The sequence below is a fragment of the Aedes aegypti genome, chromosome 2 (assembly GCF_002204515.2).
Source record: "Aedes aegypti strain LVP_AGWG chromosome 2, AaegL5.0 Primary Assembly, whole genome shotgun sequence".
In the NCBI taxonomy this organism is placed as follows: Eukaryota; Metazoa; Arthropoda; class Insecta; order Diptera; family Culicidae; genus Aedes; species Aedes aegypti.
In genome coordinates, this window is record NC_035108.1 from 99,052,073 (window position 1) to 99,077,787 (window position 25,715).

General features: G+C 38.7%; 1 protein-coding gene across 1 annotated transcript in view; it reads right to left on the reverse strand.

The window, feature by feature from the left end:
- Positions 1 to 465: 465 nt before the first annotated feature.
- The window catches only part of LOC5576648 (D-aspartate oxidase), a 117,426-nt gene continuing 92,176 nt past the window's right edge, over positions 466 to 25,715 (reverse strand). Inside the window, exons 3-5 of the mRNA XM_001662754.2 lie at positions 21,551 to 21,674; positions 1,150 to 1,295; positions 466 to 1,075 (exon numbers count right to left, since the gene is read on the reverse strand). Of these exons, the coding sequence (XP_001662804.1) occupies positions 529 to 1,075; positions 1,150 to 1,295; positions 21,551 to 21,674 (817 nt within the window). The 3' untranslated portion in view covers positions 466 to 528. The remainder of the gene's footprint in view (positions 1,076 to 1,149; positions 1,296 to 21,550; positions 21,675 to 25,715) is intronic.

A 25,715-nucleotide genomic window follows, 5' to 3' on the forward strand; every position in this document is an offset into this window, starting at 1 on the left:
GGTTAAAATTGTCCTTAGCTTCACTGTGCACAAAAATGCCAACGTTTGTCCTACCGATGGTTTCAAACGTGGACGCGCCTCTGCATGCAGACAAAAAAGCCTTTATTAATCTGTGGAAATGGAAATTCTCATAAAAATAACTGGACAAAATTGAGAACAATTTACCTGGCATACATTACGGGGCCCAGATAGCCGTAGCGGTAAACGCGCAGTTATTCAGCAAGACCAAGCTGAGGGTCGTGGGTTCGAATCCCACCGGTCGAGGATCTTTTCGGGTTGGAAATGTTCTCGACTTCCCAGGGCATAGAGTATCTTCGTACCTGCCACACGATATACGCATGCAAAAATGGGTCGTTGGCATAATAAGCTCTCAGTTAATAACTGTGGAAGTGCTCATAAGAATACTAAGCTGAGAAGCAGGCTCTGTCCCAGTGGGGACGTAACGCCAGAAAAGAAGAAGAAGACATTACTTTTATTTACACAAAATACCACACATGTTTTAATAAATCCTTCATGTGCTTTCACCTTTTACAACTTGCTATTGCTCTTGAGCATATCTTTCACCAATTTCGTGGCATAAATAGCCGTTCCTGGCGAAGTAGTCACACCATACCCACCATGTCCATAGTTGTGTACCACCTTCACACGTCCACCAACCAGATTCAGCATTTCCGGCTCCACGCGGACAGGGTCACGATGAGGACGCAAGCCAACCGCTTCCCGGATGACCGGTGCCCCCTTCAAACTGGGCAACAATGCCTCACACCGTTCCCGGATGGCCGCCGAGTCGTGTTTGCATACTTCCGTATTGTAGCTGTCGTAGTTTCTGCACCCGCCAAGAGTAACGCCCTGGAAGCCGGGAATGATGTAGGTGTCGTAATCGGCGTAGAAGGCCGTCTTCACCCACGGGGCTTTCACCTTGATCACCTGGCCACGGATTGGCACCAGCTTGTAGTCGGTGCAGAGCTTCTTCGCACCCATACCGGTACAGTTCACTACCGCATCGTACTGACCGGCAACTTCCTGGAAGGAGTCGACCTTCTTCGTAATGATGCTACCACCGTTGCGGAGGAATCTATTAGATAGAAGTGTAATGGAAAGATTTTTAAAATTTTATTACAGAATAAAATTGAAGATAACGCGTCTTACTTTTTCGTTGCCCATGGTTGGAAGAGTCTGCACTCGGTCAAGACAGTCGTATAGAAGGAACCGTACTTCCAGTCTCCAGGACAAAGTGTGAGCTCTTGCTCTGTAGCAGCACGATACACGGGAAGGATATCTTCGATGTAACGGTTCTGGAAACAATACGTTTTATGTGTATTCATTCATTCATTCATTCATGCATTCATAAGTATTGTTATGTCAAATTGAAAGTACTGAATATCAGACTGAACCCCATCGAATTAATAAAATCCTACGTCAAGTCTTACAACCGTTCAGCAATCAATCCCCCGCTTGTGACCTAGTTTTCCTCAAGCACGAGTTGTTTGACATTCACTTCCACAATTTTACATAATTCACTCAAGTGCCGGTGAAGCCTATCCAATAAAATTATCCCCGCGTCGTCGGTGATAATTCTACAGTCATCCCTGCGAAACATGAACCGTTTCCAAACAGAAACCGTAAACTGCTGACTCACTTCTGCTTGTTGGTTCAGTGTTTTATGGGCGGTGTAGGTAAACGGATGCGAAAAAGAATGGCAAAATGGAAAAACCGGGACCGTGAAACGGGGTAACTTTGATAGTTTTTTGAATGAAAATGTAATTATTTCTGCTTTTTGTTATAAGAAATTCTTTTTCAATACAAGTTCTGATATCATAGTTATTGATTTCAGTCGAAAGATTGCGTTGCGTTTCATTTTGAATGGACCAAAAACTTTTCATATAATCGATAGTCGATTTTCTGATTTGGGTATCTTTGATAACGGGTATGTAAACCAAGGCTTTCAAATGTCAGTGAATTTCAATTCAAATGACATTTGAAATTTGTGAATTTCATCGCCCCCAGAAAAAAATATAATTGGTGAGCCTGACTTTATCACTCTGATGTTCGATTACTGTAATTGGCAATGCTTTCCAAAGTTAAAACTCCAATAGAAAATGTAAAAATCAATTTTCTTTTTTGACATTTTCCGACTCTGATGTAAACACATGAAAAATGACAACAAAACTACTGTTTGACTATTGTAACGGGATTGACAAATGTAAATAGAGAACGTGGATTAGACTTTATTCATTAAAGTACAAAATTTATTGCAAAATCACCTACAAAAGCGGGACGGACCTGGTGTAGTGGTTAGAACCAGGGTTGGAAAACGTCAATGTAAATAGAGAATGCCGTGCGACTTTTACATAGATGCTTACCTCATTGTCATCGGACGGCGAGACAATGACAGAATTTTTTTTTTCAAATTCTCTTTTATTTTTTGCCCTACGACTTGTGACGAAATCGTAAACTTGATAATTTTTAGTTCATAATCTGGTATGATTGTTATTTATATCGCTGGAATCATGGAAAGAGATCCACCTAATTTATCAAACACATTTACTTCCCGAAATTCTTCAAAATGAGATAGATATTTTAATAGCAAAACAACAACAAAATTTCTCTCATGAGCAAAAAAGCCATGACGTGCAAATAGTTTATGATGGCATTTTTAACACTCATCCACTTTCACTGGTTACGAAACTTCAAGAGGAAATTCTTGCCATTACGTTCCTGAAGAAGCTATTTTTCGCTTATGATCTATGAGCTTTTCCATTGTTACCCTTGTAGTGCTTTCTTTAACAAAGTTATCAGTCTTATATCCCTTTACCTTGATGCAGACAGAAGCATTCCAGTATGTGATTCATTATATCAGAGTATCTAGAAAAGTTGAAATTCTTGACCACTAATCGATCTTAGCATGATAATTAGTATGATAATTTACTGCGGTTCAACTTAACTAACTGAGGTCCATAAAGAAAAAAAAGAGGAGAGGGAGTTGAAAATACCACATAGAGTACCAAAACAACTTAACAGTACGAAAAAATATACTTTTCCCATAATATAACTCCATATAATCCGTTTATTATAATCATTTTTTTAACACCAACGAATAAAGGACAACGATTGGAAAGTTGGATCTTGGAACGTTAGAACTTTGAATGAACCCGCGCGTGTTGGGCTCCTGGCTCGTGAGCTGCGGAATGTCGGCGTGAACGTGGCAGCTATCCTGGAAATACGCTGGCCAAGAAGCGGAGAACGCGAATTCCGAGCGGTGGACCCCATCCCCAGCACTTTATTCAAGTACCACATCTACTTCAGCGGTGGCGACAGAGCAGAACGTGGAGTTGGCTTCATAGTGATTGGGAAGCATATGGAGCGAATTATTCGTTGGAAACCGGTAAGCGACCGAATCTGTGTGTTGAAAATGAGGGGCAAGTTCTTCAACTACAGCCTGATCAGCATATATGCGCCAACGAACGATAAGTCCGATGACATGAAGGATGAGTTCTATGAGAGCCTGGATAAGGCCTACGGAGAGTGCCCAAAACAAGACGTCAAGATAGTCATCGGCGACGCAAATGCGCAGATCGGGAAAGAAGATTTCTTCTCAGCCGTCATTGGAACGTAAAGCCTTCATTCCGTTGCCAATGATAATGGCCTGCGGCTAGTAACCTTCGCTGCTGCTAGAGGGATGGCAATCAGCAGTACCTACTTCGCACGAAAGAATATCCGCAAACACACCTGGCGACACACGAGTGGCGATGCCTGCTCCCAAATAGACCACGTGCTGGTTGATGGGCGGCATTTCTCAGATGTCATTAATGTCACGACCTTCCGAGGCCCTAATATCGACTCAGATCATTACCTCGTTGTAGCTAAAATTCGGGCGCGGTTATCCAGCGTGACGAGTTCCACAACAAACAGAACGCTGCGCTTCACTATATAACGCTTGTCGACTGATGGGGTAGCTGCGCAATACCATCAGCAACTAGACGAGCAGTTGTTAAGAATCAACGTTGCTGGAGACGTCGACAGCCTGTGGGACCCCATCCACGAAGCTGTCAACGACGAAGACGAAACGGCAGGTTCGATGAAGAGTGCCAGAGGGTGACAGACATGAAGAATGTCGCCAAAAGCCGTATGCTTGTGACCGGTACCCGACAGAACAGAGAGCAGTACAGGGTAGCGAGAGCCGAAGAAAAGCGAATCCACCGCATAAAGAAAAGGCAGCACGAAGAAAGTGTGGTAGCTGACACTCAAGAAAGCATGAATCGGAATGATATGCGGAAATTCTATGCAACGGTCAATGGTGCGCGGCACAATACCGTACCAGTGCCCGCCATGTGCAATGATCGAGAAGGGAATTTGCTGACCGATAAAACGGCGGTGGCTGCCAGGTGGAAGGAGCACTTTCAGCAATTGTTGAACGGTGAGAATGGAAATGTAGCGAGGAACAGGATGAACAAAGATGATGACGATCAAGCTGTGGACCCACCAATCATAGGAGAGGTTAAAAAGGCTATCAGTGAGCTGAAGAACTGTAAGGCTGCTCGGAAGGACGAGATCCCGGTCGAGCTTCTCAAGCACGGAAGCGAGCAACTTTACCAGTCGATCCACCGAGTACTGCTGAAAGTATGCGAGGACGAAAAATTGCCCACCGGCTGGTTGGATGGCCTCATCCGCCCTATCTACAAGAAAGGGCACAGACTGGAGTGTGCCAATTATAGAGGAATTACCCTGCTGAATTCGGCGTACAAAATTCTGTCGCGCATCCTGTTTAACAGACTGAGACCGCTCGAAGAGTCCTTCGTCGGTGAATACCAAGCTGGTTTTCGTGAGGGCCGTTCGACAACGGACCAGATGTTTAGCTTGCGAATGATCCTAGACAAATTCCGGGAGTATAACTTGCAGACTCACCATCTGTTTATGGATTTCAAGGTGGCGTACGACTAAGTGAATAGAAATGAGCTTTGGCAGATAATGTCTGAAAATGGTTTTCCGGCGAAACTAATTAGGCTGATACGTGCTACGCTGGATGGTTCGAAATCAAGTGTTCGGATCGCAGACGAGGTGTCAACCTCGTTCGTGACGTTAGACGGATTGAAGCAGGGAGACGCACTTTCGAATTTACTTTTGAACATTGCACTCGAGGGTGCTATTAGGAGATCTGGCGTGCAGAGAAATGGCACTATTATCACAAGGTCGCACATGCTCCTTGGCTTTGCGAACGATATACATCTAATTGGAATCGATCGCAGGTCAGTGGAAAAGGCCTTCGTGCCTCTGAAGAGGGAGACAGCGAGGATAGGCCTGACCATTAATTCTACCAAAACAAAGTACATGGTTGCAGGTAGAGATAGAGTCAGGCATGGTTGTGTAGGTGCTGAGGTAGTGTTTGATGGGGATGTGTTTGAAGTTGTTGAAGAAACTGTTTATCTTGGAACACTTGTGACATGTGACAACGACGTTTCCCGCGAAGTGAAAAGACGTGTTACGGCTGCGAATAGGGCTTTTTACGGACTACGTAACCAGCTTAGGTCCCGCAGCTTGCAAACGGAAACAAAATTCGCCCTGTATAAAACATTGATTCTTCCGGTGGCTCTCTACGGGCACGAAGCGTGGACGTTGAAAGAGTCAGACCGGAAAGCTCTCGGTGTTCGAGCGTAAGTGTTGCGGACAATACTCGATGGGAAACTCGAAAATGGTGTGTGGCGCAGACGCATGAATCGCGAGTTGTATAAAGTGTACAAAGATGCGAATATTATCAAGCGTGTAAAATACGGCAGAATTCAGTGAGCTGGTCACTTAGTGCGAATGTCGGAAGAAAGAATTGCGAAAATAATATTCAGCAGGGAACCAGGTAGAGGTCGGCGACTTCGGGGAAGACCACGAATACGCTGGCTGTACGCAGTGGAAGAGGACCTGGCGACCCTAAACGTTCGGGGCAACTGGAGAAGTTTCGCCCAAGACCGACGAAGATGGAGCTCTACAATACGCCCGGCAATGGCGTGACGCTACGCTGTAGCCATCAAGGTATCAAGGTAGGTATAATCCTTTTACCATTTAATATTATATTGAAATTTTGGTAGTAGTCGCGGACTTCACCATTAGGCTAAGGTAGACTCCCACTGATAATTGATAAATCTCAGACCGAATTGGGTCCTAAAGGGTTTGATGAATTCTTATTTTTATTATATAATCCGATGATTCTATAACATTACTCTGAACGCCATTGCCCAAAAAGCCACGAATGCATAATATTTGGAGTCTAATTCTTATTAGAAGGTGTTGGGATAACTGTACGGTTTCTTCTAAGTAGTATGCATATGCAGCCCACAGACGCTCAGACGATTTGACCAACATTGACTTTGCCCCCAAGTTAGTCAAACCGGGTCATGTTGATGAGGCTTGACACCGCCAATACAATCCTATTGAAAAATAACGAGCAAACATATCTGGTTCCTACTGGGAAGTGGTTCCCACTGGCAACTGATTGTTTGTAAACAAATAATCGTTTATGGACCAACAATCTATGATGGCGAAATCTTTTTTTCGATAGAAAATCTCATTATCCCATTTCTAAGCCTTAACAGTGATATTTGATCAAACAAATGGTTGCAAGTTATTCTTTTTTTTTTTAAGGCACTCCGTGCTTGTGGCCACTACTGTGCCGGAATCAGTTCATCTATATCTACTATACCGATAGAGATCTATTTTTAGCTAATCTATATTTACATCTGCTTTCACTCTCTTCTATCCTTTTACTCTCACACCGAGCAGGTAGGAGAGAGCTCTGCTGTTAAGTCCAATCGATGGATGTGCTCCCCAAAGCACGGTCCTCCGTACGGCGTCTTCTGGTGGCTGGACTGGTTTTTTGTGGAGGGGCTGGGAATTGAACCCATGACCTTCCGCTTATGAAGCGAAAGCGTAACCTCAAGGCTACGGACCCCCCTATATTTGTACTATAGGAAGTAAATTAGAGTTGATGTATTAAGAGTGGAACGCATTTTAATATCGAGGAAATTTTCCCTAATATAATTACGCCATTGTACGTTTTCGGTCTTGAGTTTGATGCTGGAAACAGATATGTGGAAATATGAAGATACAGAAGATTTTTCGGTCTCTAGTGACAATGGTTGTCTAACTTACTTTCCGTCATTTCCCCAGATAACCGTAAGGGCGTGGCCGGTGCCCAGTAGTGTAGCTAGAAGGGTGCGGTGGGTACGGTCCGCACCGGGCCCCGGATTTTTAGGGGCCCGAATTCATGGTAAAAATATCTCATAGCATTAGAAATTGAGTTTTTGACAAACTGTTATGTATCGGCATTGGCGTAGGAACAGGGGGGGCCAGGGGGGCCTGGCCCCCTCCAGAATCATCCAGGCCCCCCCCAGAATTTTTGATGATAATAAAAAAACACAACAAATTAACACGTAGCAGAATCTTCTGAATCAATGTAACTACTGTAGAGTCATGGTTATTGACAAAAATCTCTTCAAAAGTTACGTTTTCTTATGTTGAACAACTGAAGTGAGGAAACCTCGCTTGTCTCACATAGCAGCAGCGTGGTGGTTCTGACTTCAGTAAATCGCGCAACAACCGATAGCTTAACCGTTGCTGTCGATCGAAAGGTTACTGTTAGAAATAACTTTTTTTTGTATGCGATAAACGCAATTTTTAGGCAATAAAAGCGTCAATATCCTGAAAATTCGATTCCCAAAATTCGTTCCAAATCCAATTATTACTGTTTCAGCATAAAGCAGCATGTTCCCTGCATTCTGATTTATTAGGTTTTTGGAGGATACCCTGCCCGAGGTGTCCGGTAATGCAAATTCACTAAAGAAATCCATACATTAAGGCGAAGTAGGCCGTCATTGAAATTTGTACCATGACCCCACAGTTATGGATCAAATAGTGTGGAGTCCAACCTATAAAATTCAATAAAACGACATGGAAAACGTGAAATCGTAATTAAAATGCATGAAACGATTCAAGTTTCAAATTGGAACTTCGGTTAGTGAACTGTTTTGAGTGTAATATTTACATAGGATTGCATAGAAATTAAAAATTGTATCGGTTTCTTAAAACCATATTATGGATCAAATTGTGACATATTACGGATCAGTGCGCAAAATCAAGAGAATTTCAACTCAATGCATCTGTATTGCATGATTTGGCGAAAGTTAACAATTTGTCACATATTACTGCAAAAAATAGCAGTGTTAGAGTTGTAAACAAGGGTAAAATGCCCTCATTTTGTGATACTGCGTTATAGTAACTGAGAAATGAACTGTTTTCGCTCCACATATAGTTTTCCACCCATTTTTGTCTGCTAAAAAATGAAATTTACAAACCTTGATGTTTTATTAGTTTTATCCTTAGTGCGATTGTCTGAAAATGTCGAATCCAATGCTTAAAATGGCAGAAATCTACATTCTTTGGAAGTGATCCATAACCGTGGTAAACAATCATTTCCTGATCCATATTATGGATCACTAGTTAGAAATGCTAATATTCGGTATTTAGAATCAACGATCAAGAAAAATGTTTTCCAAAGATGAATTCATACCTAATTGAAGCGAATGAGCATGGTTTATGCTATAACATTTGAATTTTACCACCTGTGGGAGCTTATGAATGCTGACGGCACTTCTTACAGAAAACGACCATATAATGATAGCTGTGTGGTACCAACTAAACATTTGTCAAATACACCATTATTTAGCGGTTGAATGTTGTGCTTAACATTACAAATGGTAGAAGACAAATAGTATAACATGGGAAAAATATGTTTTAGGTCAATGTTTATGTTTTGAGCGAGTTATCCGATGTTAAACGCCAAAGTGATCCGTCACTGTGGGTGATCCGTAACTGTGTGGGAATGGTATGTGTCGTTGATGATTGTTGTTAATTTATCCCACGATTTCGAATCAAAGAAAATCAGTTGGTTTTGCACTGACTCAGCTGAAAAAGTATCAGCATACTTTATGCATGTTAGCGCGTACAGTGATACATTTTCAAGTCAGTATAATCCTATCACGACTGAGTTTTATCACTTTGAAGTGCAAGCTGAAAAGTCATCATTGTTGCCAAAACGAATGACAGGCTACTTAGCCTTAACTCCAACTCCTATAGTGTCCGAAAAAAAAAAATTGAAAAATATAGACAGAATTTCTAAAGGAATTTCTAAGACAATACATAGCGAAAATTCATGTTGAAAATTAAGACATAAGTTTCATGGAATTTTGGCGTATCCAAGTTTTCTATAGATGATGTGAAAAGATGTAACACAATTATCGCCTTAACTATGTTTTCCCAAGAAAATTTATTACTTCATAAATTTTAATATGATTAATTTCCAAAAGATTTGTAAATTTTTTAAAATAACTTCGATAATCTTTACAAAATTGTAGTATAATCAAATCCCTCAAGGAATACTGAAGGGTGGCTTCAGAACTTTTGAAAATGTCTTGTAAATAAGTCAAATAATATTGTGGGACTTGTTGATATATTCATAGTGAATTCCTCCTTGTTGACATTCCTTCTTACCGAACAGAAGAAAATAACTACTGAATACCAAATTGAGGTATTCCATACCAGATAATTTCCAATACTTACAACCTGAATTAGGTATGAATGAGCCCTGCATAAGAGGTAAAATACCTCAAATAATACCTTCTGCATATTCTACAAATGCCAAGCTGATAATTAGATCAGGTATTGTAATACCTAAATAATACTTGATGGATTTTCATATAAAAGTGATTTTTTTTTTTTTTTCAATAAAAGTTCACCTCCAGCAGTCCTCAATATCTTTCGAATACCAAAATGAAGTATATATTGTTTGAAACATTTTTTTTTCAATACCTTTATAATACCAAAACGAGGTATTGAAAACTGAACAATACCTAATTATGGTATGATACCAAATTATGGTTTGCATAAGTTATTGCGAGTTATTCTTTCCTCCTCTAGTTGTTTGTCTATTTTTCATTAGCAAATTGATTTCAGAATATGTTCCCGGATTTACCTAAAAAATGTTACTAAATCTTTCACAAGTTCAGTTTTTTCTCGCAATTCCTCAAAAAGTTGTTTCTGTCAAATCTAATACTGAGATATTTTGCTGATTGTTTTACTAGAAATTCTTTTGCGTATCCCTTTAAATATTTTTTCCATAAATTTTATTACAAATTCTTCCACAAAGTTCATAAAAGTCCTTAACAAACATTTCCAAAATACATTAAAAAATGCGTAAAACATTCTTCTATGTTTTCTTTTTCGAGAAATTTCTCTTCAAATCACCGGATTATTCTAGAATTGAAAAAAAAGGTTTTCAGATGTCGCTTGCCTGCGAATTCTTCAGAGGAAATTTGTTGAAAAACCCAGAAAAAGTTTTGCTTCCGAAATTGGCATAGCGGTTCAGGAATCTGTAGAGAAATATGTAGCAAAATAACTGAGAAGTAGAAAAGTAAAGAAATTTGTATTGATCTTCCTTAAAACACTTCTTTGGAAATAATGTTATCAATTAATAGCAGAATCCACTAGGGCGGAATTTCTATAGGCTCGCTGGCGGAATTCTAGAAAACCGGAAGTCAAGGAAAGATATTTTTCAGAATAATTTCTAAAGATGATTTTGATGCAACTTCTTGAGAAATTTATTTTATTTGTCAATTAATTAGAGAGGTTTTAACTATTCTGTAATTTACCTCTAGAAATAAGATAAATAATCACTTGACTTTCATTTTACCATTAATCATCTATTGCTCTACCTGCTTCAACCTTTCAACCTGCTTTTGTTTCTCCTTCCTTCGCATGACGCTTTGAGGAACTTCGTACAAAAATCTGTCCATACTCCAAAAAAATTTAATATTTTAAAGAATTTAAAAAATGGTGAATTATAGGTGTTTTGAATTTTTATACGTACGGTTATGATCTAAAAACATACTGGCAATGTTTACGAGTTAAACTCTTACAGTATTACAGAATAATAGATCCTTCAAAAAAGTTTGTTTTGAAATTCAGAACGTTGAAAAAATTCTACGTCAATATGTTCACCAGAGTATCATAAAACTTCGGAGTTGATACAAAATTTTATCTAAGATTTAAGTTACAAATGCTTGCAGTAAGGTAACCAATAATTTTGTATTATTAGAGACGAGGAAAAATAAACAAGATTTTTTGTAGTAAATCCTACAACGACCACTTAACTTTTCTATGAGGTACATTGTCAATTCTTGAATTTTACGACAGGAATTCTGTATTTTTTTTCCGAATAATGTTTATTCAAAAGATTACCAACAAAGTACTTTCAAACCTTTTTTTGTATGTGTTTCTCTAGAAATCTGATATGGAGTGATTTCTAGGGGAATATGTAGAGCAATCCCTAAAAATATTGTGATGTTCCCGGAGTAGTTTTTGAACCAAAAAATTGAGAATGGATATTTTTTTTAATTTTATTCATGGAAAAATCCTGAGATTACCATTACCAAAAAAATTAGAGTTAATTCTAGACCCTGAAAGAATATTCGATGGAATTTCTAGAGAATTTTTTATAAAGTTCAAGAATAAATTGCAAAATATTAGTAAATCTGATGAAAAATTTCTTCAAAAATTCCGAAAAGCATCGTTAGTGTGGTTTAAACAAAAAAATCTCTGGAAAATATTCAGATGAATCTCTGGTGATTTTTTCGGAAGAATTTGAAGTAATCTAAAAAAATATCTGTGAAAATAATGCAGATACAAATGCGGAGAATTTCTCTGAAAAATCATAAATAAAATTTTCTCAATTGTATTTTTTTTACAATTGCTCATGAAATTCTTGTGAAATATTAGAGCAACACCTGGAATAATCATTTGATTGTTTTGCAGGAAGTCCGGATAATTTTTACTGTGGTTTTTTTAACAATCCTGCAGATACATTTAGGAAGAACTTCGAAAGCAAAGTGGGAAGAACTGTTGATGAACTATCTAAAGAACTCGTGGAATTAATCCTTGCTTTTGATCTTGAAGACATTTCTAGTGAGAGTCATAGAGTTTTTTGTACTATTTTTTGATGAAATTCTCAGTTATTCCTGAAAATCCTAATCAAATTTTTAATGGACAACTGGAGGATACTTTTAACTAACAATTGGAATTTATATGTAATAAGTATGTAGAGTAGACCTGTTCATATTTGAAAAAATGTCTGGAAATCTACGAGTCAAGCAGTATTCGGAATTCTCATGCTAAGAACAATGTCTGGTCAAATTTTCAGCTCATTTGATAAAGATTTCAGTATGCTTCAAGTTGAAAATGTGTTTTTGGGCTTATTTCAAGGTTTAAAAAATCATAACTAGCATGTGGAAAATCAAAACTACATGCTATTACCACTATTTGAAAGCAATTTCTATTCTGTTAAAGTTTGTCGAACACGCTAGTAAAATTAAATTGAGTTTTAACATTGTTTGATCCAAATTTGTTCTCCACAGTACCCAGAAATTACAGTTTTCTCAATATACATGGTATATAAAACACCCATTAAAATTATTTTTGCATGCCCTTGTCAACGGGAATCGAACATAATACATTTATTACTTCAATGACCATCAACAGTTTACATGTTGCTCAAGGCAATAAATTACAATAAATGCCCAAAGATCGAACACTGCATCGCAACCTGATGATAATTAAATCATGCATGACACATGTACCGAAAACGAATGAATTGAACAAGTTAGCATTGCTTTTTCTTTCCGAGTGATGATTGTTTTGATCACATTTCACTGATCATTTAGAACGATTTGAAAACAATCATCATCATCGACTGAGAAAAGGCAGGGCTAACGCGTTCATTTTTTGTGTTCTTTGAAGCTCACGGTGGTGCTCTTGGCTTACCCACAGTGGATTTACAAATGTGCTTTACAATTACTAATTTTTTACAATTTATTTTCGTAAGATAAATGGTAACTTTGAACGGGATTGAATTTAAGATAAGCATAGTCATCATGCCTGGAAATTAAAAATCCGAAATATTCATGCAGGCATGTTTTTCAGTGAAAACACTTCCCGAAAAAAGAGATTTTCAAGAACCTCGAGATACAAACCTCAACCAAACTATGTTAAAACTTGCTCCAATCTTAAAATCGTATTCGGCAAAAGTTCGTAGAATTGGATAAACTACTATGTAGAGGTATTTCCAATAAACTTTGATGTTTCGTTCGATAGTTATGATTTTTAAAGCTTGAAAATAGCCCAAAAGCACATAATTGGTTTGAAGCACACCTAAATTTACTCTAAATTAAGTGAAATTTTGGCCAGAAGTTCATTTCGCAATGATAAATAAAAGTATTGGTTGACTGGGGAGTTTCCAGACATTTTTGAAAATATGAATAGGTCTAATGTAGAGGGCCTTGCAGGAGAATTTATTAAAATATTTTTTAATGCATTCTCTGGAGAAATTCTTCAAGTGTTTTTTTTATTTTTTAGCTAATTGATAGAGAAATTTTCTGGTGATCAATTAGTCTAGGAATGATTTTTCGTGAGAATCCCAGGATGAGCTCAGTGGAAACCGGTAAAGGAATTCTTGGAGAAAGCACTAAAAAGTACGAAAATAATTGAGGCAGGAATTTTTTCTCCAAGAAGGAATCTCTTCAAAGCACATGGTTGAATACCTGAATAGTTCGTGGAAGTACCACAAAAGACATTGATTGTAAGTTTTTTTTTTGCTATAATTATTGAAGAATTTTTGACTGGATTACAAAAAGAATCCAGTAGCAAAGATTGAAATTTACAAATATCGCTGATGTGCCGTGGAATGAGACAAAATAATAAACACATAAAATCAATACAATTCTGGTAAAACTACGAAATTTGGGTAAATCGTGATTATTGTGACCGACATTACTTCTGTGAAACAAGTATTTTCTAGGCTCCCCCTAGGCCCCCTCCAGAAAAAAATCCTAGCTACGCCAATGTGTATCGGGGCAAAGAATATCAGGTTTGGAAGGGCCCTGAATGGGTAATGAGTAGAGGCCCTTATATCATCTAGTATATTGATGAAGGTAGCTTTCATTTCAACACTTTAGAACAGTACTTTTGAACAGAACATCGTGGATTTGGATTCAAAAATACATGGTTCTGTTAATCATCGAATATCAGGGAGCACTCTATAGCTTGATCCTGAGGAAGCCAGGAATTGGTTTGAAAAATTTTATTAAGAGCCACATCCTGAACCAAGCCGAAATAGGTAGTTGTACACAATATTGTATACACTCTCGAAAAGTATCAAAGCATATTTCAATAACTCTAAAGTCTATTTTTACGCAACAGATCTAATCTATCTAAATTATACTTTTCCTTTTATCTCGTTGGGATGATTTTTATGTAAATTCTTGAGGCTCCCGAGATTGCTATACGACTACTCCATAGGTTCATAGATTTTCATCTTAAGGATTTTTTTCTAGACATTCATCATTAGTTTTCTTCAGATATACGTACAAAGACTTATCCAGGGATTCCCACAAGAATTCTTATGAAGAAGCAAATACCCCAGGAATTCGTCTTGAAACTTCTATGGATATGCTAAAAGGAATTCCTTCAAAATTTGCTCCGGAATATCTTTCAGCAGTTCAAGAACGGAATTACAACGAGAATGCTCTCAGAAATTGTTGTAATGATTTCCGCTAAGATATCTAAAAATATTCCTACAGAAATTTTTCCATGATAATAACAAAGGTTTATTCTACAATTGGCATAATTCCTATTTTTACTTTACAGTCAGTGACATAAGTTAGTAACCAAACACTGTTTTTGCATACAAAATGTCCAAGTTTGGGGTGCTGTATCTCAGCTTCTGGTAGTCCGAATTGGCTGAAATTTGGATGACGAACTACAAATAACTTGAAATTCTGCCTGTAAGGGAATTATTATATTACCGTCATTTTACATAGAGTTTCAGAGGGTTATTCGAAGACAAAAGTAAGTAACCGAGAGACTTTTTAATTTAATTCAAAAACGGTAAGTCGTGGAAAGATGGTGTGTTCTACAGTTTTGCGTGACTTCTGAAATTTAACAACTTTGTGGAACAGACCAACCACCCACAATTACCGTTTTAGAATCAAATTACAAAGTTTATCGGTTTAACGGTCATTCATCCCCATGCTCATGCTCATGCTCCGCTTACAATTCTTTGAGAGATTCCTTCAGGTAATCCTTCGGGAATTCTTCTAGGTAATCCCCGAAAGAAAACACTGAAAGGCAGCTCCTGATGAAAGATTTAGAAGAACTGCTGATGCAATATTTAGAGAAACTCTTAATAGAATCCCTGGAGGGATTCCAGGTGGAATTTTTAAACGAAGGAACTCCTGCTGAAATCCCTAAAAGAGTTTCTGATATAATCTTCAGAAGAGCTCCTAATGTAATCCCTAGAAAAACTTCTGATGTAATCCCTGGAGAAGTTCCAGGTGGAATCTCTGAAGGAACTTTTGATGGATTCGGTATAGGAACTCCTGATAAATTACTGATGGCACTCCTGGTAGAACCCTGGAGGAACTTCTGATATAATCTCTGGAGAAACCCCTCTGGAGGAATTCCAGGTAAAATATCTGAAGGAACTCTAGATGGAATCTCTGGAGGAACTGCTGATGAAATCTCCAGAATAATTTTTGATGGAATCCCTAATAGGATGCTACAGGAACTCCTAATGGCATCCTTGGAGGAACTCGTGATGGAATCCTCGGAATAATTTCCAAAGATATTCCTGAAGGAACTCCTGACAAAATCATTGTAGGAACTCCTGATAAAATTTGTAGGAACTAATGATGAAATCCCTAGAAGAACTCCTGATGGAAACACTAGTGGAATCTCCTGATGGAATCCCTAGAGGAACTCATGATAGAATCCCGTGGGAAAATTTCAGGTGTGATCCCTGTAGGAACTCCTGAATCCCTGAATAAACTCCTGATGCAATTGCTAGAGGAACTCCTGATGGAATTCCTGGAGGAATATCAGATGGAATCCCTGAAGGTACTTCTGATTGAATCTCTAGAAGAACTTCTGATGAAATTCTCAGAAGAACCCTCGATGGAATTGTTAAAGCAACCTCCGATGGAATCCCTAGAGGGATTCCTGATGCAAGCCCTAATGGAACTCCTGATTTAATTCATGACAGGATATTGAGAAGTATTCCTGATTAAATTCCTGAACGATCCCGTGATAAAATCCCTAGAATAACTTCTGATTCCTAGAAGAACCACAGATGTAATCCCTGCATGGAAGCAACTCCTAATAGAATACCTGGAGAAATTTTTGACGTAGTTCCTGATGGAATCTCTGAAGTAGTTTCTGGTGGTATCCCTATAAGAACTTCTGATGGAAACTTTGGAAGTTCTCCTGATGGAATAGGGTGATGTGCTAGTATCCATCGTATTAAGCATTGATCAGTGAGAACTGCAAATTTCCCAGTATTGCAGTGAATGATGCTGGTGCAAACCGATGCCAAACAATTCTTTCTCAAAACGGCTTTAACATTGTACAATACCATTTTGATAAATCTTGATCTCTTTTTGGAAATAATTCAAAGAAAATGCATCTTACCGTACTCTCAATCCGTCGTATCGTTTTCAATTCCGTCGCAATCAGTTTCCAGATCCGTCTCACAACTTACGGCTCATTGTGATGTATTGAGTGGTCAAAACACAATACATCAACGCTATAATAAAATGTTTTACTAGAATATATAGATCTTCGGGCATCTCCCTCCATTCCTTCAGCATGATAGAATATACTAATTTCCTTTAAAATTAATTGTTCGTCATCAAAATTCAGCCCAAACATATGAACACAATTCCTTTTGACCGTACAATTATGGCATTTGCTCACAGTACAGCGAAAACAATACAATCAAAGGAACCGTATTTTTACGTCGAGCGTCGCGCACACATTGATGCGCACAAGCTTTTTTTCTCAGTGCGACGGATAGAACTTTGTTTACATTCTCAATTATACGCGGCGGTTGAGGAAATTTCGTAAAATTTGGTGATTTATTGAAGTTTTACGGCGTGTGATTGGAATGAAATCCTTCAGTGAAGAAGTACGAAGGTTTTCCATAGTGAAAATAAATGCCCGGCGAAGTAAATCACCCACGGGGCGGGAAAAAACTTGTGTTGGAAAGTGGTGTGACTGATGTCGATCGCTAAGCATTTCTCTCAAATCGTATTCGTCCATGCGATTTCGGTGAAAAAGTGTAAAGTGGATAATTGAACTGAAGTTATTTATCGAAATACAGTAGTTTCATTGCATTTTTGGTGTACAGGTGGACGAATCATAGAAGCTTTCACAAAATTACATTTGGAAAATGAATCTATGTTGCAGATAAGTTGGAATATCCACCGTAGTGGAACATTTTAAGTTTGATACGACGAATAGTAGCTCTTACGACGAAGTAAAATGAAACCCTAACTGCTAAAGCATTTAAAAGAATCCCTAGAGGAACTTCTGATGGAATCTCATGAGGAACTTCTGATGGAATCTCATGAGAAATTCCAGGTGAAATTTTGGAAAGTATTTCTAAAGGAATCCTTACAGAAATTTGTAGTAAAATCACTGGAGAAAATATTGATCAAATTTCTAGAGGAACACCTGGTGCTATCATGGAAGGAATTACCGATAAAATCCATGCAGGAGTTCCGGTTGAATTTCTAGGGAAATTCTATTCCTGATGAAATCCCTGTAAGAATTCTTGGTACAATCCCTGGAGGAATTCCTTTTTTTGATTTTGATGGAATCATAAGTAGAACTGCTGGCGGATACTGGGCAGATAGTTCTGGAGGAATTTTGCAAAGAATCAATTGTGGATTTGCTGAAGAAATTGGTTACAGATTGTGGGAAAACGAATGGAATATGGAGAAACAACTCTAGAGCGCACATTTGCGAGATCACTATGACGTAAAGTCACGCATTTTGACTTTCCAACCATCTGCATCGGCAGTACGTGGGACGCTGAAGCTGCAATTTGAGAGGCTGACGTCGGTGTTCGTGCAACATCCCTACAGACAGTATGATCAGTTCATCAAACATTTGGCTCCGCCCACCGGTGGTTTGAGCTGAATCAAAATCGTTTTGATTACCGTAAAATTTGTTTGGCAAACTGTTGAATTATTTCGTCAAGCAGCATCACGGTCAAACATAGCGCCAACATGATCACCAATCTAAAAGCGGAGTTAATGTTGGTCAAACGGTCTGAGTTGTCTGTGGGCAGCATTAAACGACTTTGGCTTAACAGTTTATTTTTTTAGATATTAGAAGATTAAAAAAGTAGGTAGATTTTTAGCAAACGCTATTACATACTAAGTTCGTTTGGCTTTGTTCTTCAATTTTGACCACATTCCAATGCTATGAAGAACAGCCTACTTCGAAAAGAAAGATGTAATCCCCAGAAGAACTCTTGATGTAATTTCTAGAAAAACTCCTAATTGTATCCCTGGAGGGGTTCCAGATGGAATCTTTGAAGAAACTTCTGATGTAATCTCTAGAGGAACTCCTGTTGATATTTCTGAAGAAATTACTGATAAGATTCCTGAATAAGAATTTGATAAGATTCTGATGAATAGGGAATCCCCTTTGCAACCCCTAAAAGAATCCTGATGCATTTCCTTGAGTAACTCATGATGTAATCTACGCAGGAATTCAAGGTGGAATTTTTGAAGGAACTTCTGGTGGAATCTCTATAGTAACTCCTGATGGATTCCCTAAAGGTACTCTTGATGCAATTTCTAGAATTCCTGATAAGATTCCTGATGGCTCTCCTTAAAAAATCTCTAGAGGAACTCCTTATGATATCCCTAGAAGAAATTCTGATGGAGTTCCTCAAGGAACTCTTAATATAACCTCTGGGACTCCTAATAGAATCTCTGGAGAAATGTCAGATGGAATCTCTGAAGGAATTCTTGATGGAATCCCTGGAGGAGCTCCTGATGAAATCCCAAGAAGAACTCTGATGGAAGCCCTAAAGGTACTCCTGATTGAAGGTGAAACAGTTTGGAATCAACTTCTAAGATTGCACTAAAACTTCAAAGGCACAAATCTCGCGAAGAAAGCATCGCACAACAGTGCACTTTTTATTTTGGCTTTGTGTACTAGCAGAAAGCTTAAAATAAGAAGATCAGGAACATTTGCCAACTATTCCTCCAGTTTTGTGCTTTTGAAAACGTGAGTAGGTGGAGAAGTCGGCCATTGTGCCGGCCATCTTTGCATTCCGAGATGTTTCACCTGAATCCCTATAGGAACTCCTGATGGAATCCCTTTAGGGACTTCTGATGAAATTTCTGGAGGAATGATATTCCTAGAAGAAATATTGATGGAATTCCTCGAGGAACTCTTAACGCTTGATATAATCTCTAGAGGAACTCCTGATGGTATCTCTTAAGGTAGTTCAGGTGAAATCTCAGAAGAAACTCTTGAAGGAATCCCTAAAGGAACTCATGATGAAATCCTCGGAAGAAGTTTTTTGAAAACCCTAAAAGTACTGCTGATAGACTCCCTAGAGAAACTACTGATGGAATCCTTGTAAGAATTAGTAAATATATTCTTGAAGGAACTCTAGATGAAATCATTGTAGGATCTCCTGATGAAATCCCTTTAAAAACTCCTGATGGAATCTTTATAGGAACTCCTGATGAAATCTCTAGAGGAATCCTTGATAAGATTCCTGATGGAACACTTGATAGAATCCTTGAAGGAATCTCTGAAGTAATTCTTGATGGAATCCCTGGAGGAACTCCTGATGAACTCCCCAGAAAAACTCTGATGAAAGCCCTAAAGGTACTCATGATAGAATCCTTATAGGAACTCCTGATGGAATCGTTGGAGGAATTTCTAAAGATAGTCTTGAAGGAACTCCTAATGGAGTCATTGGAGCAACCCCTGTTCCTGAAGGAATTTCTGATGAAATCCCTGGAATCCCCTTTGCAACCCCTAAAAGAAATGCTGATGCATTTCCTTGAGTAACTCATGATGTAATCTATGCAGGAATTCAAGATGGAATTTTTGAAGGAACTTCTGGTGGAATCTCTATAGTAACTCCTGATGGATTCCCTCGCTCTTGATGCAATCCCTAGAATTCCTGATAAGATTCCTGATGGCTCTCCTTAAAAAATCTCTAGAGGAAAACCTTATGATATCCCTAAAAGAAATTCTGATGGAGTTCCTCAAGAAACTCTTGATATAATCTCTGGAACTCCTAATAGAATCTCTGGAGAAATGTCAGATGAAATCTCTGAAGGAATTCTTGATGGAATCCCTGGAGAACCTCCTGATGAAATCTCAAGAAGAACTCTGATGGAAGCCCTAAAGGTACTCCTGATTGAATCCCTATAGGAACTCCTGATGGAATCCCTTTAGAGACTTCTGATGAAATTTCTGTAGGAATGATGTTCCTAGAAGAAATATTGATGGAATTCCTCGAGGAACTCTTGATATAATCTCTAGAGGAACTCCTGTTGGTATCTCTTAAGGAAGTCCAGGTGAAATCTCAAAAGAAACTTACGAAGGAATCCCTGCAGGAACTCATGATGAATTCCACAGAATTAGTCTTATGAAAAACCTAAAAGTACTCCTGATAGACTCCCTAGAGAAACTTCTGATGGAATCCGGAGGAACTCCTGATGGAATCCTTGTAAGTATTAGTAAATATATTCTTGAAGGAACTCTAGATGAAATTATTGGAGGAACTCCTGATAAAATCCCTTGAAAAACTCCTGATGTAATCTTTATAGGAACTCCTGATGAAATCTCTAGAGGAATTCTTGAGGAATCTCTGAAGGAATTCTTGATGGAATCCCTGGAGGAACTCCTGATGAACTCCCCAGAATAACTCTGATGAAAGCCCTAAAGGTACTCATGATAGAATCCTTATAGGAACTCCTGATGAAATCGTTGGAGGAATTTCTAAAGATAGTCTTGAAGGATGGAGTCATTGGAGCAACTCCTGTTGAAAACCCGAGAAGAACTCCTGATGGAATCCCTCTAGAGGAACTTCTGATGGAATCCCTGGAGGTATTCCAGGTGTAATCTCTGAAATAACTCCTGATGGAATCCCAGGAGAAACTTCTGATGGAACAGCTAGAGGAACTCCTGATGGAATCCAGTTTCAGTCTCTGAAAGAACTTCTGATGGAATCTCTGGGGGAATTCCAGATAGAATTCCTGAAGAAATCCCTAGAAAAACATCTTGATTTCATGCATTTTGACTTGTCTCACATCTGCATCGGCAGTTCATGGGACGTCGAAGTTTCATTTTGAAAAACTGACGTCGATGTTCGAGCAACGTCCCTACGAACAGTACGATCAGTTCGTCAAATATTGGCTCTGTCCATCGGTGGATTGAGCAAAATCAAACTCGACGCTGGACGCTGCCTTTTTACTTTTGCATTCATTTTGCTTAACTGATTAACAGAAATTATATAATTTAGTGTAGTAGGTTGTGTGTCCGGTACTGTTAAAGTTACCTTCATTATCAAAGCTCCTTCGTTTTACGATACCAGTCATATGGTGGAGGCCTGAATTGCAAGTAGAAAGAGAGTTTCACTTACCCTCACAATCGCTGGATCCGTGCTGGAAAAGATGTACGCGGAAAGCTGAGCCACACCGGCTTCGGAAGCGTCGGCCGTTTTGCGAATCTCGTCCCAGTAGAGGTACGCATCAGAAATCCATTTCCTAAAGTGGGGAGAAGGGATGAGAAGAACATATGGAAATCAGAAAATGAATGGAAAGCTCTTAATCTGTTACTCTCTCTTGTACACTTCACTGTATTAGAAGAGGAAAAGTGGAAGAGTTGTGAGTGTTCTGTGTATGACAGATTTGCAGGTACTTTGCTGGCTTGTCTGGTGGAGACGCATGGTTTTTCTCTGTAGAAATTTGTGTATGATAATCCCTCCCTCTAGGACGCTTATTGTTACCACGTAGAACTGTATCAATCGAGATTATTGGCATAATAGAGAGTTGATCCTACCCGTAATGAAATTTCCTAAATTTGTATATGTTTGGGGGCCTTCCTTAGCCGCGGCAAAGCCATGCTGAAAGTGTCTGGGTTCGATTCCCGGTCAGACCAGGATCTTTTCGTAATGGAAATTTCCTTGACTTCCCTGGGCATAGAGTATAATCGTATCTGCCACACGGTATACGAATGCGAAAATGGCAACTTTGGCAAAGAAATCTCTCAGTGAATAACTGTGGAAGTGCTCATAAGACACTAAGTTGAGAAACCGGCTGTGTTCCAGTGAGGATGTAATTCCAAGAACAAGACATACTGTACTACAAATTAGTCATTTCATATGCTGTTTTCACTATTACTGCGTGTGATATCAGTGTCATTCAGGTGTTCGTCGTAGCGCTGTTCTCACCTTTCGATTAACACAACTCCTTTCAACAAGATATGTCAGCCTTATATTGAGCTTCCATTTGATACATTTATCTTCGTTTTTCTCCCCGGAACAGAGCTTACTTTTCAGCTTTTAAAAGCACGTCCACAGTCATCAACTGAGAGCTTTCTGCGCCAAAGGTGCCATTTCATATACCTATATCGTGTGGCAGGTACGATGATACTCTATGCCCAGGGAAGTCAAGGGAATTTCCATTACGAAAAAATCCTGGGCCGACCAGGAATCGAACCAAGATACCTTCAGTGGATGGCTTTGCTTTGTAGCCGCAACCGTTACCACTACTGTTCCAACTTCTGCTTGTAACGTTCCTTATTCATTAATTTTCTTTTCTCCTGAACTTTAGCTTGTCCTACATCATTTCCTCCCAAAGCTGCCATGAAACTCTTTAAATGTGCGAATTCATATCATGAGCTGAGTCACAAATGCAACATCAATCAGCGTGACTCGATATTTCATAAGCGCTATCTTCAATGTAGGTCATATTATTATACTCTTAAACAAAATAAATTCCGAGGTTGAAAGTCTCAGTCGTCGAGAAATTTACTCTCTGTATGTATAATTTTACCCAATTTTCTTTGTTTCTATCATGCAACCACCTTGAAGTACTCTTAATGCAACAGCACCGTTTTCCTTGTCCTGGATTTCCCCCTCCCACTTCAATCATAATTCCATCGCTTCTAACAGTTGTAGCACAAGCTTGGTTGGGTGGAAACTTTAAGTACAGTGACACAAGCCGGTGAAATCCTGTTGCCATCACCGATTGTGGAGTGGCGCTTGCCCTCCCGCTTACTTGAACCCGAATATCACTCGAGTGTGTGAGAAAGGGTTTCGAATCGAGGCAAGAGTCACGTAATTTTTCACAAAGGAATGGGTAATAAGGTCGGAGAGGTCAGGTCAAAGCTTCGCACTCGGAAGAGCTGAGTCGCGCTGTATGGCCTCCCTCTTGGTTGGTATGTATTGTATCGAGGCGTGTGTCTTCAATGTAGCGAGTTGCTAGTGTGCTGGAAAACTGGTGGAAAAGAAAGGATTTTCATAATGCTTTTTTTTTGTATTATCGCGTGGAGGAACGAAAAGGGGGGTACGCCTCAGTGGGTTGAAGCAAGTGGGTACAGGGTAGGTATAACCCAACTGTGCTTTTCCAGCGATATGTGACGATGACGCTTCCTAGCAACAGCCATCTGGGCAAATATTCATGAACACCAGCCAGTGCCACACAGTACATAGTGGTGCCGCTCATAGGCCAAAAACTGAAAGAAAAAGTTGTCTTATTTTTCCCCACATACCGTTTCTTGGAACTATTTTTAACCAAGTAATGCGGAAATATAAATTCTATACCGTTTTGTCTCATATTCTGAACACTTAAGGCCAACAGTGACTTCAAATGCATCTGATTGGCAAAAATTAGCTGATATTTGTGTAAATTTTAATTTCTTCGCAAAGTCTAACTGATAGCTGTTGGATGTACCGATAATATTGTTGATTTAATTAGTTTTAGTATTGTTTTTACACAAAGGAATGGAACAACATTTTGATTCAAATGCCGAACACTGGGTTAATTCTGTCTCATATTCCGAACACCTTGATTCAAATTCCGAACAGCACGAATAAATCGTACTCAAATGAATAATTTCGAGCTTGTTCTTCTGGTGTCAAACTAGAGAATCATAACTACTCCGGCGGTATAAATTGTATTGGAGACGGTTAACTTGAATTGCAATTGACTGCCATTTCCTTGCAATTTGGTGACATATTTCAACGGAACATTTCAACCAAATCGCCACACGCGCTGAAGGCGCTATCTGTTCGCATTCTCGAACAATCGCATAATTAGCCCTTATCGGTAGTTCATACCGAGTACTGACGCCAACGCCACGCGGTGGTTGAAATCTGAATCAAATTATAACTCATTCGGAGGTTCCCGGTCAACGAAGCAAGTTTGCTGAAGACAGTATTGTGGTAACCGGCACTAGCGGAACATAATTTTTGCAAGAAATTGCAAAATCAAACTGAAGGTGTTCGTTCACCTCAAAAGCCGTTGACAAACTCGACCAAGCCAGCTGAACTGACAGGGATTGCCGATTGGTTAGCATCTCTGAGAATAGATCTGAAGCTCAAGGGTTCGATCCTGCTTGCCGGTTACCACAATGGCGCATATCGGTAGGTGAGTTATGATGACCAGTTTGTCAAGTTTGGGGTGAAGGAACACCTTAACCCGTTAACGCCCAAGGTATCTCACAATTGGAATTCAGCTCCGTTTTTTTTATTCATAGTCGTATTTCCATAAATTAAACCTAATTTCACCAAAAAAAAATTAAGTCTATGGTGGGGATCCAAAAAAATTTCTGAAAGTGTGTCGTCCATATCTAGTTGTTCTATAAGTTTATTTTGAAGATTAATCAAATATATTTTCATGCTCTTCGACCCATTACAATGTAAACAAGTTGAAAAAAACTTTCAACAAAATTCATAAATTACGTCCCATACAGAAGGTGGAAGGAGGGGGTTACAAGGAAACGTGACTACCCATATAAAAATTGAAATCTATACAAAAAGAGTAATATAGAGAAAAAATGAAGAGGATGAATATGGCCAAACTTTGCGTGACGTAATTTATGGACGTATCCTGATGAAGAAATTGCAACATAAAGAATACAAATTTCAGAGGCGAGAGATGCATGCCAGAACTAAATCATTTAGTGACTTCAATTCAATTTTCTGCTCTACCAAGTAAGTAAGTAAGATAGAGACATACATACATTTCCATACATGTACATGTACAATTATGCCCACTTACACCCTTTATACCAAAAACAAAATAAAATCTCACGTCAAAAAATTTGATTATAAAAAACCTACAGATGTTTCAGAATAGTCTTCAAAAAGATTCTATAAAACTTGCCAGCTGACTATCCAAATATTTTCTCTTGGTCTAGTTATTAGTATACAATGTGGATCGGATCTGACAGCGATCGAAATACAGGGTGTTTGCTTCCTGGTTGTGCATATTTTTAGGGTAGATAGAGGACCTTGAGACATGAAAAAGTGTCCATGGCACATAGGGTCGGAAATCACTGCTAAGGGATTTATTCAATATTCGATGTTTTAAAACTGGCTCAATTTTGATTGTCGTTATCTCACTAACCACTTATCAAAAAAATAATCTGAGCTCATGAATGGTAAGCCTAAGCCTTTATGCTTCAAAGTCTCTTGGACGTTAAAATTGTATAAAATGTTTTAAGTACATTAATTTTGACATCTTTGAAACGGATACCCGAAAAAATACGCTTTTTTAAGGTATTTTGCTAGTTTAATGTAT